This window comes from Arvicanthis niloticus, chromosome 6 (genome assembly GCF_011762505.2).
Source record: "Arvicanthis niloticus isolate mArvNil1 chromosome 6, mArvNil1.pat.X, whole genome shotgun sequence".
Taxonomy (NCBI): Eukaryota; Metazoa; Chordata; class Mammalia; order Rodentia; family Muridae; genus Arvicanthis; species Arvicanthis niloticus.
Genome location: NC_047663.1, coordinates 72,129,746 through 72,149,051, shown reverse-complemented (window position 1 = coordinate 72,149,051; position 19,306 = coordinate 72,129,746). Strand labels below are relative to the sequence as shown.

The 19,306-nt window shown below is 46.0% G+C and overlaps 1 protein-coding gene and 4 non-coding genes across 7 annotated transcripts; 3 read left to right on the top strand and 2 right to left on the bottom strand.

Annotated features, from left to right (window-relative positions):
• Nucleotides 1-865: 865 nt before the first annotated feature.
• Trnat-ugu (transfer RNA threonine (anticodon UGU)) lies at nt 866-938 on the top strand. Its single transcript has one exon. It is a non-coding gene; the product is annotated as a tRNA-Thr (tRNA).
• A 2,528-nt stretch (nt 939-3,466) lies between these two features.
• Nucleotides 3,467-3,538, top strand: Trnap-ugg (transfer RNA proline (anticodon UGG)). The gene has a single exon. It is a non-coding gene; the product is annotated as a tRNA-Pro (tRNA).
• A 287-nt stretch (nt 3,539-3,825) lies between these two features.
• On the top strand, nt 3,826-3,898 carry Trnav-aac (transfer RNA valine (anticodon AAC)). Its single transcript has one exon. It is a non-coding gene; the product is annotated as a tRNA-Val (tRNA).
• Nucleotides 3,899-4,185: 287 nt separating this feature from the next.
• On the bottom strand, nt 4,186-4,267 carry Trnal-aag (transfer RNA leucine (anticodon AAG)). The gene has a single exon. It is a non-coding gene; the product is annotated as a tRNA-Leu (tRNA).
• Nucleotides 4,268-10,961: 6,694 nt separating this feature from the next.
• Nucleotides 10,962-17,776, bottom strand: LOC117712022 (immunity-related GTPase family M protein 1). 3 transcript variants are annotated; one of them, XM_034508016.2, is made up of 4 exons: nt 17,418-17,776; nt 15,557-15,987; nt 14,345-14,570; nt 10,962-12,500 (listed from the first exon to the last, which is right to left on the bottom strand). In XM_034508016.2, exons 3-4 carry the CDS (start codon nt 14,369-14,371, stop codon nt 11,292-11,294), a joined length of 1,236 nt encoding a protein of 411 aa, XP_034363907.1. In that variant the 5' UTR covers nt 14,372-14,570; nt 15,557-15,987; nt 17,418-17,776; the 3' UTR covers nt 10,962-11,291. The 3 variants fall into 3 exon arrangements, with proteins under 3 accessions (XP_034363907.1, XP_034363906.1, XP_034363908.1); XM_034508015.2 differs by lacking the exon at nt 15,557-15,987; XM_034508017.2 differs by lacking the exons at nt 14,345-14,570; nt 15,557-15,987 and having other exon boundaries at nt 17,418-17,772.
• Nucleotides 17,777-19,306: the final 1,530 nt, after the last annotated feature.

Below are 19,306 nucleotides of genomic sequence, written 5' to 3'. Positions count from 1 at the left end.
ATCTCTGAGAATAACTGGCCTATCCCCCAGAAATCCAGGACTCTGCCCCTTATCGTCACAGAATTCCAGCACTCAAATGATGGGCACCCCGGGATCTGCCTCTGGGTTGTACGACTAGCGACTCCCATCATCCAGCCTTACAGAAACCTTAGGGCAGGCTAGCCACCAGGCTGAGTGCTATGAACTGCTGCCACTGCTTTTCATTCTTTTCCAGATTAGGACTCCTGTCTTCCTCTAGGCCGTCATCTTCTCTGTCCTCCCCTCAGGGAGTTCTTAGGGGCCCTGACAAACTAGCTCACTGTTGGCATTAAGATGTACCATAAGAGATGGTTGTCCTTTTCAGATTTGCCTGTGAGTATGGTGGGACCAGGAGACTCTGGGTCTCTGCCCTGCTCTCTACTGAGCACCTCTGAAGAGCCCGACCGCTGTTGTCACCACCAGCCCATCTCAGGTACCACCTCAACACCTCTGACTTGACAGCCCAAAGGACAGGCTCATCGACCCCCTCCCGTGTGCATTACCTGCACTTTGACCTTGATTACAAGCCTTGATTACAAGATTGCCTCTCGCAACTCTGACAGATCAGGACACTCTCCATAGCTACTGCCACTGGAGGGACAGTCTCCTCGCACCCACAGCAGGTACAACACAGGCCTGTTTCTCAAAAGACTTTTTCCGAATATTCGCGGCCCTTCTGTTTTATCTGTCCCTATGTATAGTGTAATTCTGTTGGCTGCTGCCGCTACTTGGTTGATAGACTAAGAATAGATTTTATCATTTATTTTCAGCTTGGTGTTAGGTTCTGCGGCTGCGCAGTGATGATGATCCTGTTAACTTCTCATGCAGAGGAGCATCTTTCATGACCGGCTCCATAGCTCAGGGGTTAGAGCACTGGTCTTGTAAACCAGGGGTCGCGAGTTCAAATCTCGCTGGGGCCTGAGTGGTTACTTTTTCACCATTACAGTCAAATGCAGAACTTGAAGAGGAAAATATTGAAAATCGCGTTTCTGTATCCTTTTGCTTATGAAGCCTCAACCCAGAGCTGAATTCCTGCGCCCTTGAAGTCAGACCCACTGCAAACTTCCCCATCATGTTCCTGCGCCCAGTGCTATTTCTTCGCTGTTGTCCTCTGTACGCGCTCATTGAGGTCACTCTCTCCCCCCCCCCCCCCCCCAACCCATGTCGCCCCGCTCCGCTGGCTGTCACGCACTTTTATAGCTCGAACCCACTTCCCCTTTCCGGACGGAGAGCTCTGCACCAACGCACCCCTTTGCCACTAGGCCAGCACCCGCGTCTCCGGTACCGCTGGGCACTGCGTCTGCGGCTCTCGTTGCTTGCCGGGATGGCGTGTCGCCGGACTGTAGATCTCTGTCACCTCCGTGTGGAATTAAAGAAAAGAAATGCAAGTAGGCGCTCACTTTCCTAACATCTGGCCCAACGACTAACTTTGTCACTTTCACCTAATCTTTTAAGAGGAAAAAAAAATCCATGACTAATTAAATTAATTAGCAAAAGTAAAGTGTACAGAACGAGGGTAAACTGTTGAATTCAGTGTGGTTGTCGTGCAAGGACTAGGGGCTAGGCTTCTGAAGAAATTTCCGTGGGGTGATATGAACAAACACACATATATTCCAGATAGGGCACAATGAAAGACCAAATAAAAGATTCTATTTATGTCTAGCTTGGTAAATGTGCTGCGTAGTCTTGTGCCAGCTTGACACACAAACTAGAGTGATCTGAACCTTAACTGAGAAAATGCCTTCATAAGATCCGGCCGTAAGACCTTTTCCTAATTAGTTACTGGTTGGGAAGGGTCTAGCTCATTGTGGGTGGGGCCATCCCTGGGCTGGTGGTCCTTGGTTCTATAAGAAAGCGGGCTGAGCAAACTACCGGAGCAAGACGGTAAGCAACACTACTTCATGGCTTATGCCTCAGCTCCTGCCTGCAGGTTCCTGCCCTGTTTGAGTTCCTGTCTTCCTTCAACGATGAACAGTGCTGTGGAAGTGTAAACCGAATAAATCCTTTCCTTCCCAACTTGGTTTTTGGTCATGGTGTTTCTTCGCAGTAAATAGTAACCCTAACGAACACAGCGAATCTATCAGTTTATGGGGATTACTTCCAGGACTGGGAGTGGAAGGTTATTTGCGGGAACATAGATGATTCAAAAGCAGCTGCATCTCTGAAAAACCCACCCCAGCACGGACAGTGAGTGACCCACGAAGGTTACCTCCCAGGAGCGCCCTACTGTACTTGAAAGCAGCCCCACCAGAGTCTCTTCTACCCCAGCAACCAATTCCAGTCTTTATAGCCTTAGGGAGAGAGGCTTTGTGCTTCTTGAACCTCGTTGGGCTTTCAGAGCCTTTTATAAATGTCCTGAGTCTTAATAAATTTCGCTAGCTTTCTAACTTACCAGCCTCCTGGCATGGAATGGCTCTGTATTCGGAGGAAACAGCTAGACAACCCAGGAGTTTCAGGTGTCTGGGGATAACGTTGCTTTCCTGGTTCGTACATATTCTCCAGACGAATGGGGACCTCAGAAAGGCCCCGAGTGGGCTTTTCAGGATTCGAAAACGCAATCTACATCCAGTCAACTAGAGCAGAGAAAATCTCTAGCGGGTGAAGGCTGGGGGTGAACGCGGTGAGTGCGGAGAGTGGAGGATGGAGTGGGAATCAGTGTCGACGCTGTTTGACAACAGCTGTTGATATTGACAGAAAACTCAACCCGAGCCTCAGCTCTTGAGTGAATGATTGCGAATTTAAACGACAGGGACCCCGAATCATTCTCCTGCAGTGAAATGAACCAGAGCAATCAAAGCCGGTTAGGTGAGGCTAGGTCGGTTGCGTGGGAGGAGGGAACGCTTCCCAGCATGCTAGAGCCTCAATCCCAGGAGAAGCTGGCCAATGCTAAGAACCCCAGAGTCAACTACTGCGGTCAGATTCACCGCGAGAGGACATTTTTATGGCTTCTTTTGCAAACAAAGCATTTCTCTTTGCATTGCTTTTTGTGTTTCCATAAAGTGATAAAGAAGGAACCTTACCCTTTTCCCGGGATCCCCAACCTAAAGGAACTACCACGTTTAGACTTGCCTCTCTCCGTTCACCACCCATCTAGCCTGTCATCCTCCAAGCTTTGCGTTCTTCTAGAGATTTCGGGGCCTGGCCACCGCTGAGCCTCAGTTAGGCTTGCGTCAGAGAGGGTGCCCAGGCTCTGCAGTGAAGGAATGCTCCTGCCTCCCAACTCCCGATCCAGGAGTTCTGAAACAGGTCAAGGGGATCTGGGCATTTACGCTGTACAGAATTAGCTATAGCTGAATCTGGGAATAGATACAAAGTCAGACTGTTATGAATATATTTAGGAGACTGTCAAATCTTGAGCATTCTATTGTAACTACTAAAAACTGTTTGAGTTGGTAAAATGGTTTGTATGCAGAACAATTATGAATTGTTTTAGCCCTATCTGTCAGCTGGCTCGTTGGTCTAGGGGTATGATTCTCGCTTTGGGTGCGAGAGGTCCCGGGTTCAAATCCCGGACGAGCCCAAGTGTTTTACTTGGTTTTGGTTAGGGGCTCTCAACCAAGATTTCCGGAAGCGCTGGGCATCTAGAAGAAACTGGAACGGAAAGATATGAGATAACCAGAGATTCACGGTCTTGGCTAAGATTTTGAGCGCATAATCTCGGGTAGATGCTCGTGTTCATGCATAAAATATCCCGCCACAAATATAATTACAGTGTGTGAAGTTTGTAGACCAATTGCTGACAAGAGTCGAATTGCAAAGGACATATTTCTAAGAATAATAGAATTGCAGAGCGCCCCTCAACCGTGTGTTTCCGTAGTGTAGTGGTTATCACGTTCGCCTAACACGCGAAAGGTCCCCGGTTCGAAACCGGGCGGAAACAAGGCTTGTGTTTTTTTTTTTTTCTTTACTTTTAAAAAACTGAGCGAGAATCGCTCCTTCTTCTCTCGTGAGTATTGTCTTGTTATAAAGACTCGTGGTCTTAGAAAATAAAACAGTTTTTCCATACTTCAGTCCACTTGAATCCTAACACCTATCTTGCTGTTCCCAACAGCAACGGCCTACAGTCTATTTCAAATGGGCTGGTACAGTGCGCCACCTACCGTCAGTCGGAATTCCAGAGTCTCAGTAAGTCCAGGGTGGGCGGCAAATATGTCGCTTAAAAACTATTGGCAGCGGTGGGATTCGAACCCACGCCCCCGAAGAGACTGGAGCCTTAATCCAGCGCCTTAGACCGCTCGGCCACGCTACCTCGATGAACACAGCTTTACTTTGATTCCACTCGGTCCATATACATCCTCGGGGGCTCAGGTGCAGCGAATCTAAATGCACTGCGAAATTGTGCGGTCTGCGGTTGGGCTGGCAGAGCCGCCCACCACGGAAATGTGCTTCACCCGCGCTAGGAAAGGATTCATTCGACAAGCACATATACCAAGATCTGTCTTTCTGAAGGAAGGCACTCAAAAATGTATCGCCTTGTTCCCCTTTAGCGAATGGCTTTGGGCACGGAGGAAGCCTACTCGTTCTCTCGTGTTTTAAAGATCGCGTCTGTGTGCTGCTTTTATAATTATTTTTTTTTAAAGAAAGAGCAAATCCCACATTTTCATATTTAAAAAAAAAATTCCTGACTTTTGCTTTCTTTCTGTGACACTCATGCATAGGATCATATCGACCATGGACAAGCTTTCTATAGCAGGAGGCACCAGTCTTGAAAGGATTTTTGTCAAAACTCGCTTGTTTGTACACTGCACTTTCCCCCCCGGATTAATGAAATGTCAGTTTTTTCAAAACAGCAAGATTTAGGAAAACTTATAGAAAAAAAAATCCGGAAACTCTATCTATCTATCTATCTATCTATCTATCTATCTATCTATCTATCTATCTATTTATCTATCTATCTATCTATCTAGGGTTTTCAAGGCTTCCTCTGTGTAGCCCAGGTTGTTCTGGAACGCACACACTATAAACCAGGCTGGCCTCGAACTCCTTTATCTCCAGGTAGCTACTACCGCTAGGCTTAGATTTTTAGTTTACTGAATTTTTCTAAATTTCATTGGAATGGCTGAGTCAAACTTAACAAAACGAACCCACTTACGCCCATTCCCACAAAGAAAGCCACATTTTCCTTATTCGTTTCTCTTCAGATGCACGCTTCCCCACTGTGAAGGGAACCGCCATGACAGGCCCATTCACGCTATCTTTGACACCCTGAAGCTGAGACACTTACTGATCTATTCCACGGCTCTCTTCCGAGGTCCAAACGCTTTACCCTTGAAATTATGATGTCTCTGTGTCCCAGCCAGCTCCTCCACATGCTCTCTCATTCAGAAAATAGTGTCAGCTGTCTAACCCACGTGCCTACTGGGTAACCCTATCTAGGTTACGACATTAGCCAGGTTTGTCACGGGCTCTTGCCGGGAGTCCCACAAACACTTCCGGCGATCTGGAAGAGCCGCATTATGCCCACTAACCAAACTCAAAGGAATACATGGTCAAAGTGCAGAACTCACTGAAGTTAAACAGAACGGCCACTCAGGCGGGTGCTAGAGCTAGGAGTTCCCAGGGACCACAGGTGAGGGCCCGATCTCACCATCTACCGCCCTGAGGAGACGTGTGCTCCTTCAAAGCAGGGACATACGTTTTCCCTCTTCTCTTGTTGCCTCAGACCAATGGTTCTCAACCTTTCTAGTGCTGCGACCCTTTAATACAGTCCCTCATGTTGTGGTGACCCCTCACCCCAACCATAAAATTATTTTCATTGCTATTTCATCACCGAAATTTTGCTGCTGTTATGAATCGTAATGCTACGAAATCTGTATTTTCTGATAGTCTTTGGGATCCAATGTTGTGACCCACAGGTTGCTTAAAGTTTCTATCTTTGTTTTTTGAAGATGGAATTGTGATAAATTCCTACCTCATGGTGCATTTTCATAAGACACAGACAATCACATTTTACACAAACACATCTGTTATGTAGATGTAACAGTCATGCCATGACCCCAAAGCTCTTCAGTCATATTCAAAGTTGGTCCCTGCTGGTAGTTTTTACCAAATTCTGCCGGTCCTACAAAATTCTAGTTCTTAACAGGCATGATCACATTCATGGTAGTCCAAATTACTTGGGAGGTTGAGGCAGGAGGATTGCCTAAGCCTAAGAGTTTGGGATCAGCATTAGCTAAATAGCAAGACAGATTTCTTAAAATACAAACAAACAAACAAACAAACAAACAAACAAACAATTTAAACTCCTTCAAAGGTATTTGTAATTCAAATGGACCAAAACTCCCTAGTGTTAGGCTATTGGCGCCATCTAGTGTCAATAGTTGGTAATTGCAATGTCTTCATCTGCTGTGCAGATTTCTCTTAATCGCCTCTAAGAAATAAACAATAGCTCTCTCCCCTTTTTCTTGGCATCTAATGCCCAAGTTATGATAAAGGCCCCTTGAGAAGAAATCGATATTCATTCAAGACAGAAGAGTAAGTTGTCTTGGGATATAATCTCAATGGAGTTGTGGACTAAGCCTTGACAGAGTGTTTGAGGGGGAGAGAAGCTGTGCATAGAACTTTGAGCTCTGTACATCCTGACTTTCGGATCTTCTCAGAGTACCAGGACATTCTCACTAAGCTTTAAACTTGGTACTCTCCTGTCAGTGTTAACAGGGCATCAGTGATGGTTCAGGTCCTGTTCTAGGTGCTGGGATCAAGATGAATCAGTTAGTTATTGACTTGTTAAGAAAATACTTATTTTATGTTAGCTATTGCAGTGAGAATACACCAAAGAGGCATAGTGTACGTGGATTCTGTGTGAGGCTGACCTGGTTCAGGCTGACAGCCAGGCTTGCAAACAAGCCTGGCTTAGCCTATGTGCCCAGGTACATGGAAGCAGGCACTAGGTAGGACCTCCTGCAGATACTGCAGGATGGAAGACTTCAAGGCCACAGTCCAGCATTTTTATCAGTTCTGTCCTGGAAAAGAGACTTCAGGAGTGTGAAGCCTGATCTCTAGGAGACAGTGGAGCAGTTAGAGGATCTGAGGTCTAACATCTAACACAATTTGAAGTAATGCGTATATAGAATATGAGTTAATTGTTACTAACTACACACATGTGTCATAACCCATAAATATACACAGCCATTATGATTGTATATGTAGGAAAAACTTTAAATATTAAATTACAAAATTATCTTCTTCGTTGTAAGAATTCACACAATTGAGTCCTTAGCAGATAAACATATGAGGACTTTACTGACAAAGTTCCATTGTAAGTTTTTTTTTATTTGTTTGTTTGTTTTGAGACAGGGTTTCTCTGTGGAGCCCTGGATGTTCTGGAACTCACTCTGTAGACCAGGCTGGCCTTAAACTCAGAAATCTGCCTGCCTCTGCTTCCGGAGTGCTGGGATTAAAGGCGTGCGCCACCACTGCCCAGCCCAAGGCAACTCTTATAAAGGACAATGTTAAATTGGAGCTGGCTTACAGGTTCTGAGATTCAGTCCACTATCATCAATGCAGGAAGCATGGCAGCATCCACACAGGCATGATGCTGGAGGAGCTGAGAGTTCTACATCTTCACTCAAAGGAAGCCAGGAGCAGACTGTCTCACAAGGAGCTAGGAAGAGTCCCAAAGCCCACCCCCACAATGACACACTTCCTCCAACAAGGCCACACCTCCTGATAGTGCCACCTCTTAGGCCAAGCATACTTAAACCACTATACTGATCCTCAAGCAGGAGACAGAGCTAACTAGGAAGGCTTAGGCTTTGGAAACCTCAAAGCTTGCTCTCCCCCCCCCCCCCCCCCCCACACACCTACTCCAACAAGGCCAAAACCCCAAACCTTTCCCAAACAGTTCTGTGAACTGGGACCAAGGATTCAAATATATGAATGGGGCCATTCTCATTCAACATGCACAACTGTGCATAAAGGGATGTTAAGATGCAAATAAACTGTGCTATGTAAGGCACTTTTCATTCCTGATCTATACAAATAATGTTTAAAAAAAAAAAAAAGCTTACACTGAGTGTGGTGGCACATGCCTTTAATCCCGGCACTCAGGAGATAGAGGCCAGTGTATTTCTGTGAGTCTGAGTCCAGCCTGGTCTACATAGTGAATTCTGGGACAGCCAGGACTAAGTAGAAAGACTCTGTCTCAAAATAAATAAATTAAATAAATAACAAAATAAAGTTACAAGCTGGAGGCAGAGGTGTTTTGTTCCAGCGGTAGAAGAGTAACTAACGGGCCAGGCGTAGTTACACATGCCTTCAATGCCAGCACCAGGGAGGCAGAGGCAGGTAGATCTCTGTGAATTTGGGGTTAGTCTAGTAGTCTACATGTGAGGTTTCAGGACAGGCCAATCTACATAGTGAGAACCCCATCTCAAAAAAATGAAACAAGCAAGCAAACAGAAAAAAGTGAGTAAAAGAAAAAAAATAACTAATAGTTTAATTATTTTCTTGAAAATTAAGGACAAGCGTGATTGTTCCGTTGTTTCCTACAGTCTAGATTTAACAGACTGGATTTTTGTGGGACAATTTTGTTTTAAACGATTGGACTAGGCCAAGGTGAACAAAAAGGAGTATTTTTTTCTATAGCAGAGTGAACCTGGTGCTTCCCTTGTTTTTAATTAAAACCTTTTGATGATTCCACATCTGGCTAAGAAACAAGACTGGGGGCTTCCTCGGTGCCTTGCTGCTCTCTGGCCACGCCCCCTATTGTCCGCCTTGGCTTCTAACAGAGGACCAAGCCTTTTCTTCCTCCTCCAGGCCTCTGTGTTTACTGTGCTCTGGTCCCAGAAGCATTTCCTCTCTGAACTCAATGACCTGATCAGGAATTCCACAATCTGCTTTTGCCTGTATTTGACATCAGAAAACCTTGTGTATTAAAGTTACAATTGTCCGTACTTCTGGTCCCCCCGCACCCCCCCCCCCCCCCCCCCCCCCCCCCGCACTTGGCTCTCTCTTTTCCAAGTTCTTAGCTCGTTCAGTCTGGGTTATCCCTCTCGAACGACTTTTACAGAGGAAATGATGTATATATGCATATGTTGGATAAAAGGAAAAGGAAGAGTCTTGGAGAGACGGCTCAGCGGTTAGGAGCGAGCTCTAACTGCTCATCTAGAGGTCCTGGGGTCCCAGCAACCACCTAAACAGTTCCTAATAGTGATCCATTTAGCTAAAGCATCTAGTCACTGTGCGTGTGCATGACCCGCGCAGCAGCCCCTGGGCTGTCTGTCTGCATCCCAAGATAGTTGTGAGTGAAGCCTATTTGCAGATCATGATGTCATGATCATGATGTCATGATGTCATGTTACAATGTCAAAGAGTCCACTCCAGTCCAGAGAGAGGCTATTGATTTTGGCCAGTGGGCATCAAGGACAGGGATAGAAGAGAGAGGGCAACAAGGACAGGGTTTTGGGTCTTCCTACTCTTCCTTCTAGGTACCTGGGACCACGTGACTTCCCTTTACCTCAGCTGCAGCTGCAGCTTTCTTTCTTTCTTTCTTTTTTTTTGTTTTTTCGAGACAGGGTTTCTCTGTATAGCCCAGGCTGTCCTGGAACTCACTCTGTAGACCAGGCCTCGAACTCAGAAATCCGCTTGCCTCTGCCTCCCAAGTGCTGGGATTAAAGGCGTGCGCCACCACCTGTGCCACCACCGCCTGGCGAGCTGCAGCTTTCATAGAGCTGGTTATTCTTGCCAAGAGCCAATAATTTACCACTCTGTTGTCCTGCTCTGGGGTAGGTATGGTTTACTTCTCCTGGTTGAAGGATGGGCCTCATTGTGGAGGATGGAAATGGGGGAATCTTTAAGAGGGGTGCCTGGTGGAAAGTAAAGATGTCCCAGGCTATTGTTTTTAGAAGAGACTAATGGTGTTCTTTTACATTGAATTACTTCCTCATAAGAGTTGGTTGTTATAAAAAGGGAGAGGCAGGTCTTTAAAGCTGCCTTACATCCTTTTTCCACATGTGATCCTGTATCTGCCATTCCAATCCTACCCAGGATGAGGCACTCATCAGATACTAACCCCACAGCTCACTCTAACTGGTTTTTCACTGTGGGAACATTTCAATGTGTGTGTGTGTGTGGTGTGTGTGTGTGTGTGTGTGTGTGTGTGTGTGTGTTTTCTGAGACAGGGTTTCTCTGTATAACAGTCCTGACTGTCCTGGAACTCACTGTGGTCCAGGCTGGCTTCAAACTCATAGAGATCTACCTGGCTCCACCTCCTGAGTGCTGGGATTGAGGCATGTGCCACCATACCCGCCTTCAGTATGCAGTTTTATTTGTGTGTATGTATCTGTGTGAGTGTACACCACCTAAGTGTGGATACCCACAGAGGCCAGAAGATAACACTGGATTCTCTGGAATTACAGGTAGTTGTGAGTCACGTGCTGTGGGTGCCGGGAACAGATCTCAGATCCCCTGGAAGAGCAGCAAATGCCCTACCTACAGATGCATCTATCTAGATCCAAGAACGAGGAGTTATAAGCCTCACTCCCCTTCGTATCGCCCAACCTCAGTTATCTGACTGCCTTTTGATGCCTTGCGAATGTCAGTCTTCACTGTGTTGGCTCAAAGGTCGGCACTCTCTCCTGGCAATCTTTTTGAGCCCTTATCACACACTTGGAAGAGATATCCTAAGCAAATTCTCCTCAAATGGTCTAGCACGAAGTCCGCTGATGCCATTACTCTCTTGCTCTGACAGTCACTCATGGAAACCTGAGTTCCCTCTTAAGACACTGTTTGTTTGGGACCTGGCAGTTGAATGTGTGAACAGTTACCACCTTGCTTTAGGAACACTGTCTGGAGTTCTGTCCCTAGTACTAACAAGAATCCAGAAAACACTTGCTACCACAATCTTCTGCTGCTGCCAAACGTGACGTAAGTGTTCCTCTGAACCAATTGAGTCCTTCACAGGGGTATCTAGGGAAAGGAAGAAGGGAGATAATGCAAAGGCATTAATGAGGAGGAACCGACTTTATTGTTTCAGGGGAAAATTGATTTAGACATACATCACACTTAATAGCAGAAAGCAAAATTTCTATATTCCAAATCTAAGAATCACAATCGATGATTTTTAATCACTACTTGTCTCCGGTCCCTCAGTGGAACAATGCATTAGAATGGAGGCAGGGGAAATGAGTGACTTTAACTCTTCTCAAAGAATCTAAAACCCTCACAGGAAACGTTATTATATCTCTTGATTTCTAGTGGAGAAATAGATCTCTAGGGAAGAGGATCCTAAGGTAATCTGGCTTCCATGTGAGAAGAAGGGAACCAGGCCACCCTTACACTAGATTTGCGGAGGGATTTGCGGAGTCACTCAGGATTTTCTTCAGGATGTTCTTGGTGTCCTGGGAAACTAAGAGAAGCATGAGTTTATGTCTCAAGCGTCTGAAACAGCTGCATATGCACGGGAGAAATTTAAACAAACGGAAGAATGCATTCATAATCGAACAGGTCATTATCCACAGTCTCCAGTCCTCTTTGCGGAGAGTGGAGAAGTTTTGGGACTTCATGTTGGCCTTGTACTCCATGACTACTGTCCCCATGCTCTGGGCTACCTGCTGAAGTGATTCATCATGTATACCAAATATCAATCGGTACATTTTCAGACACTCCTCCATGTCGTCGTCATCTCTGACACCGAGAGAATTCTTCAAGCACTCGCTGCCTATTCTCTGCTTCCAGACAGCTACTTTATCACCAATGATCTTCTCATAAATGCCATAAAGGGTCTTTAAGGGTCCACAGCACCTGATGTTGAAAAGGTCTTTATAAAGTGTGTCCCTGAGCTTCGGGAAGTCATGTAGTAAAGGGTCTAGATTGGATACCAGGAATATGGGGGGGTCCTTCACTCTCTCCTTCTGGAGATTCTCATGGATATTCTCCCGGATATTCTGTAGGAGCCGGACCTCTGATAGGACACTCGTGCTGAGGTCCCTGTCCAGCTTGGTCCAGACGATATAGAACCTCTTTCCCATGCTCTGGATGACCTTGGCCAGCTTCACATGATTTGAGCTGAACTGCTCAGAGACGATGATGATGAATAAGTCACAGGTGCTGAAATTCATCTCTTCCATGTAGTCCTCTATGGTTTGGGCTGTGGCCCCCAAGCCAGGCAGGTCCCACAGTACCACATTGGGAAAGTGGGATGAAGAGTACTCAGCCCGTGTCTGGGTGGTCCTCACCACCCCAGTGGGAGCTGAGGCATCTTCCTCATGGCCAATGATTCGAAGCGCATTGATGAAAGATGACATGCCATTGCCTGAGTCCCCAGTCACAAAGATGCTTACTGCAGTCTGGGACAATGTTGCCACAGTCTCCTTGATTCCATAGACCAGTTCCAGTAGTTTTCCTTCTCTTAAAGCTCTTTCCGTGCTCCTGCTGATCTCAGGTAAACTGTTGCAGCCTGTTTGGTATGATGTGACAAAGGGGAAGGATGCACTCAGTGGAGCATAGTGGGTCTCTGCCATCTTGGGGAGTAGTGGAGCAGCCTGTATAGGAGTAGAAGGTTTGGGGTGTTAGACACAGAATGGTATACGATTTGACAGGCTTTTTACAGAACAGCCCCAGGGGTTCAGACATACAGCCAGAGAAGTCGCAAAGATGCTTCGTTTACAAACAGAATCATTCAGGCAACAGCTGCACATCATGGAGGAACACTCCTGAGGATGGTTGGGCAGCTGTTGTGTGAAGGGCTCTACTCCAGAAGCAGGACAGCAGTTGTTACACAGATCACACAGGCCCCCATGTCAATCTAAATGAGCAGACAGGATCAACAACTGACAGCACTAACAGCCAGCTCTCCTTACTAAGCCACATGCTGGTGAGGGAGGGCCTGCAAGCCTTAAGTATAATTTAATTATTCTTTTCTAAAAAGCACACACTCTGTCCTTTCCTCTTTTAAGTGATATTTTTATTTGGGAACACTTTTTTTTTCCCCCTAGTAAATGCTCATCTCCCACAAGCTTCAAGAAATAAATTAAGAGCATTTCTAAATGGCTTACCACTGATTCTTTGGTCAGTACTTCTATTTGTACATTTCTGTACATTACTGTTGGTAGTGTTATTGTTATTAGGGGTGCATAAGTTGATGTATGAAAGTAGATTTTACTTGTTGGCTGATTCCTTGCAATGAAACTATAGCATTTGTGGGAGTAGGGCAGGGCTGAGAAGAGAATTGGGTTGGGGAATCACCAAGTGGGTCTTCCTTCCTTCCCTCCTTCTGTCTCTCTCTCTCTCTCTCTCTCTCTCTCTCTCTCTCTCTCTCTCTCTCTCTCTCTCTCTCTCTCTCTTTTCTTTCTTTCTTTTCTTTCTTTCTTATTTTTCAAGACAGGGTTTCTCTGTGTAGCCCTGGAACTCACTCTGTAGACCAGGCTGGCCTTGAACTCAAAGATCCAACTGCCTCTGCCTTCTGAGATTAAAGGGATGCACCAATACCGCCTGGTCAACCAAGTGGATTCTACATAAGGTCACAACACACAAACTGCTCCTTACTGATGGACTTGAAAAGTCCCCCTATCATGAGTGATTATTATGGTACCCTCTCTTCAACTTCATCTTTCTTCTTGTGCTTGAATACAAGTAAAAACATTTTATAACTCGGGGCTAGTGAGATGGCTCAGTAGCTAAGGGCACTTGCTGCTGAAACTGATGACCTGAATTCAACCCCAGGAACCCACATGGGGGAGAGAGGACAGATTCTTGAAAGCTAGCCTCTAACCCATGCCTCATGTGTGTGCTTGAGCATATGTACGTACACACACACACACACACACACACACACACACACACCAATAAATATTAAAATTAAATCCCTTTTCTTTTGCCAATAGAGTCTTTCTGTCCCATTGGGAGTGCCCAGTGGAACATCTGCAGACTTGTTTTGTCCTCACACTGAGGGAGGAGGTTTCCCTAGAATACCCATTTGTATATCTGTAGAACATAGATGGTCAAGCCTTGGGTACCCCTTTCTTTTTAAATATGTTATGTATATGAGTACACTGTCTGTCTTCAGACAACCAGAAGAGGGTATCAGATCCCACTACAGATGGTTCTGAGCCACCATGTGGTTGCTGGGAATTGAACTCAGGACCTCTGGAAGAGCAGCCAGTGCTCTTACCTACTAAGCCATCTCTCCAGCCCCCTGGGTACCCCTTTCACTTATACCTTTTCTGCAATAGCACCTTGCTCTCCGGTCTCGGGACTTGTACTCATCCTCTACAGAGGACAGTGGTCACGAGGCCATTCCATGTTTGAGGAGCTCAGCTCTTTGTCACATGGACCTACTCTTGGAACTCGTTCTCTGCCTCAAGCACCAGAAAGTCATGTTACCCACCTCGCAGGACTTGTGTGATGGTTTCATGACAAGATCCGTGTGACGCTGTCTGTGGACCTTTCAGCTCCCTGGTGAGGCTCTCTGGTTTTATTAAGGTCTCCGAGGAAGCTGTTCCTCGGGTTCTTCCTCCACTCTTAGACTTTAAGTACACAGCGAGAAGGTCCTGTGTCTGTGAATCTGAGTTGGTTCCTTCGAATGCCTTATCTCACTTAATACTCCTCAAACCCTATTAGATAAGTAGTATTCATTATTGTTGATTTCGGGCAAAGAAATAGAGACATATGAATAATTAGTCTTTTTTTTTTTTTTTTTTTTTTTTTATACAGGGTCTTCCTTTGTAGCCCAAGCTAACCTGAAACTTACGATCTTCCTATCTCAGACTCCTTAGTGCTGAGACTACAGGACTACAACACTATGTCTAAGAACCAGTCCTGAATTATACACAGAGTATGTAAGAAAGTCAAAGGTTGATCCCTGCAACGTGACTCCATGTTTTTGTCTGTACGGCGAAGACAATCTTACTTAACAGAGGACTTGATGCATGCTGAGGGGTTTTGTTTGGGAACCTCGATCGACTCACTGTCACCAACTGTCACCCTTTATACGGACACACATTTCATAATTTTGGAGACCAATTTTTCTGTCCTCTTTTATATGCACCATGTAACTGAATTGCAATGATAAAGGAGATACCCCCAGCTTCTCCAACCATACAGAACTTGGTTTAGAGTTAAACTCATCAATAGACCAAAATGCTTTATCAAATGACTGCAAAGATTTCCAGAATTCAGTGAGAGGGACGATATGGGAAAGGTTGCCCTCACATATCATGTCTTTATAGAGGCTGAAAGCCCGCCAAGCCTGTGATATAGAAACAATTCAGGGTCTTCCTCCAGCAGCTCTTTTGTGAGACTGGAGATGCTATGGAACAGCCAGGGTTATACTTTCTGCTTCAGAGTGTCAGGGGTTCTAAGCTGGGTGTAAAGGCATCAGAGTGGGCTGGTATAGTCTGAGGCTAAGCTGGCTGGAAGCCAGGGGAATGAAGCTACACAAACTTCAGGAGGAGAGAACATTCTGTAATGGTGTGCAGAGATGGGGGACAGAGGAGAGAAACTGTGTGACACTGAGTAGTGTCTTGTCCTCAAGGCAATTCTCCCCCCTCCTCCTTGCCTGTCATTGGCCAGGGTCTAGCTCTGTGTCTGCTTTACTCACCAGAGTAGAAGATGAGAGCAAATCATGCTTTTCTCAGAACTATTTATGTAACTGTGACTGGAGATGGAGACTTTCCATCTGCCTGCACACCCGAGCACCCGGCACTGGACCCTGTCGGAGATGGTGCAGGTCACAGCTGCACACAGGAGCCAGTAACTCTCAGGAGGGTTGCTGAAGTCCATATATTACAAGCAGATCGGGAAAGGGCATGGATAACTGTGTGAAGCTTCAGGGTCTTCCAGGAGCCACACGGGAATGCTGGTGTGGACAGCCTTGGGATACTGTGGCTCAGAACACTGACCCAGTATTTACAAGGGCCTTCTACTTTCTTTTCTTGGGGCTCATGGCCAGATTATATTCCTATTTCACCTCTCCTCTTCAACAGGGTTGAAGATCCCCAAAGAAGAATATAGATCCTTGTGGCTGTTGATCTGGGAAAGAGAATCAGACCCGTGAGGAGTATCTTTCGAGTCTCCCAACAGACACACAGAGCGGAGAGCATGCTCGCACACTTGCCCATAGCTGCATGAAAGGTGGCAGAGACCACACAATCCCCTGCTGCTACTTTATTCCATCTAAGTTCATCGAGCCTAGTTTTACTATTTTCTATTTCAATTAATTAACTTGAAAACATGCTTATTATAATGCACTAAATAAATTTCATGGCTTACCTGATGTCAAATTTACAAGGGGATTTGTGTGTGTGTGTGTGTATGTATGTGTAGTTTGTGTATCACACACCTATTATAAATCTCCCTCAGAAAGACTCATGGAAACCAGACTACACTAGTAGTGAACCAAAAATTAAGGATTTTTGTGAACCGCTATTCTTGTGCTAAAACCCTCATTTATTCCTTGTTTGATCACTATTAGGAAAGAGTGAGAGAAAAGTCACGATGCTTATTTATCTTTGGGAGGTGTGATAAACTTCCCCATGGTGAATGGAGACAGTACTGAACCCACATGCTCTGGGAAGATGGTATTTGAAAAGCTCCCACCTCATTAACTATAAATTTACAGATTAGTGAACGAGGTGGATCCTTAAACAGAGCCACTTTCCCCAATGCAAATAAAACATTTTAATGGAGTCAGACAAAAAGATCATTAAGATACCTTATACTCAAAACTCACCCTGAGATTCCTATCCCATGGGTGGTTCAGATAAGAAACACACCCCCTCCCCCCAAATTTTTTTCAAGTGTCCTAGATATTGCCTGTGGTCCATTCTAATCCTGGGCGTTTATTGTGTGGAGCTATGAAGAGGTACTATCTTAGATTCCAAGAGAATATGGGTTGGCACACTTTGTCCTCTTTCTTTGTCCTCCTTCAAATTTAGCCACCATTAGAAGACCCACAAGCAGGCAATGGTGGCATACGCCTTTAATCTCAGCACTTGGGAGGCAGAGGCAGAGGCAGGCGGATTTCTGAGTTTGAGGCCAGCCTGGTCTACAAAGTGAGTTCCAGGACAGCCAGGGCTACACAGAGAAACCCTGTCTTGAAAAATAAGAAAGAAAGAAAGAAAGAAAGAAAGAAAGAAAGAAAGAAAGAAAGAAAGAAAGAAAGAAAGAAAGAAAGAAAACAACAGAGAGAGAGAGAGAGAGAGAGAGAGAGAGAGAGAGAGAGAGAGAGAAGACCCACAAAGCACAAGGTCAGGAATATGCAGGTGAGGTAGGCATTTGCCTCCAGGCTGGTGGTTTACATAGATCTGAGTATTGGTACTGAAGACAGAGGCTCTGCTGTGGCCACCGCCTGAGCAAAAGAAGCCAGAACCCTAGGTCTCATGACCTGCTTTCACGGTTTTACCTTTCATATTATGAGGAAGGAAGATTGGGGGTGGCCAAGCTACATTTAAGAGACTTACCTGATCAAGAGGAGTTATTATGTGTGATTCGATGTTAGTGGCTTTCCTGGACCGTCACCCCTTCCTTTCTAGAAAAACAAACAAACAAACAAACAAAAACGTTGCTGTCCGCCGGCAGAAGTTCTCTAAGGAGAGATCCAGCACTAGAATCCAGGCCCGGATGTTTAGAGACAAGAAGCAGAGGTCTAGAGTCCTTCTGAGAGGAGCTGAACCAAGCCGAGGTCTGATCGCGTGGATTTTCTTTCTGCCTCTGGTCTTGAAGCAGACTTTGCTTTTTACCCTGCAGTTTCTGGATCCGAGATCTACTTGCCAGGGCCCAGAGGGGAGGGGACTCCACTTGAGAGTTGGTTTCGGTTTCTATTCCTTGAAACAGGCTAGTTTTCAGGATTAGGCTGGAGGGCTATTTATTCTTTAAATAGGAGCACGGTCCTGCTGTGCTGACCCGAGTTCAACAGGGGTCAGGAAGAGGGATTGAGGTGTGTGTGTGTGTGTGTGTGTGTGTGTGTGTGTGTGTGTGTGTAAGTGGGGGTTGGGGCCATTAGAGTGGGAGTTGTGTCTGTTTAGGGACCTTAAAAGCCAGCCCAGCATCAGAGCATCCAGTGTCTGAACCTGCTACTGTTTTACATGGACATTGCCTCTGGAGGTGCTGGCCCCGGGCAATGTTAACCTTAAAGACCCAGCAAACTCAGGCCCCTCAGGTGCTTGGAGGCTTGCACTGAGACCTTATTCTGTATGACTGTTTTCCCGGCTTACTGGCTCACTTGATTACCCTCACCTCACTGTCTTTATAAAGGAGAATGTCAGAGCACCAGGGAGTGAAGAATCAGGCTCCTGTTCTTGCTAGTGTTTGAGTGGGAAGAGGGTCTGAGCGGAGGGTGAGCATAGTTCATTTTCTTTAGATCCGGGAGGTAGCCAAGTTGCTTTCAGAGCATTGGGTGGCTGTTATTCTCTTTGCTGCTCTTCAGTACCTACTGGTGAGTTCTTACTGCACAGTAAAGAGGGGCAGAGCTGAGCCTGTTCCACACTCACTGCGGGAGGGAGACAGATTGGGCCATGAGGAATGAGGCTGCTCACACAGGCACTTTCCAGGGGCCGGAACACAGCTCCTGCCTATTACAGGCTCAGTATTGCCCAGAGGTTTGGGCAACGCGATCCTCTGGTCACAAGGAGCCCTCTGTCACCCCTCCAACTGACCAGTAATGTGATCCTCTACTGGTGCTGGTGGCTTTCTCTTTCTCCTTACTGGAAAAGACTGAGTTGCTGGGAATAAGAACACGTGTGAGCTGCCTTCACATTCCTGTTGGTTTTTTTTTTTTTTTTTTTTTTTTTTTTTTTTTTTTTTTTTGGTTTTTCGAGACAGGGTCTCTCTGAGTAGCCCTGGCTGTCCTGGAACTCACTCTGTAGACCAGGCTGGCCTCGAACTCAGAAATCCGCCTGCCTCTGCCTCCCAAGTGCTGGGATTAAAGGCGTGTGCCACCACCGCCCAGCCACATTCCTGTTGTTTAATAAACTGGAGGGTTTGAGTGAAAGCCAGGATCTATTGTTCTCGTTTCATCCCTCTAAGCCCTCAGCTTCTCCTCAAAGCCTGAGGAGAAACCAGGCTGCTGCAAATCTCTGGCTAATTTCGATCTCTGTCTTTAGAGACTCGACAATCTATATGTCCTGCTTTCTTTATGTGATTTCGATAAGAACAAACAGGAACAGGTCTGAAGACAGTACAGGAAGGTCAGGAAGAGAGTTTCTGGAACTTCCTGTCTCAGTGAGCCAGTATTTCAACTCAGGAAATTTCGTTGCTCCAGGGGCAGTGTCTTCCTTGCTCTCAGAGTCAGTCCTCCCAGGCTCTTGCTCCTGAGGAGGAACTGAGGCCGGGCACAGCAAGGTTTGTTATA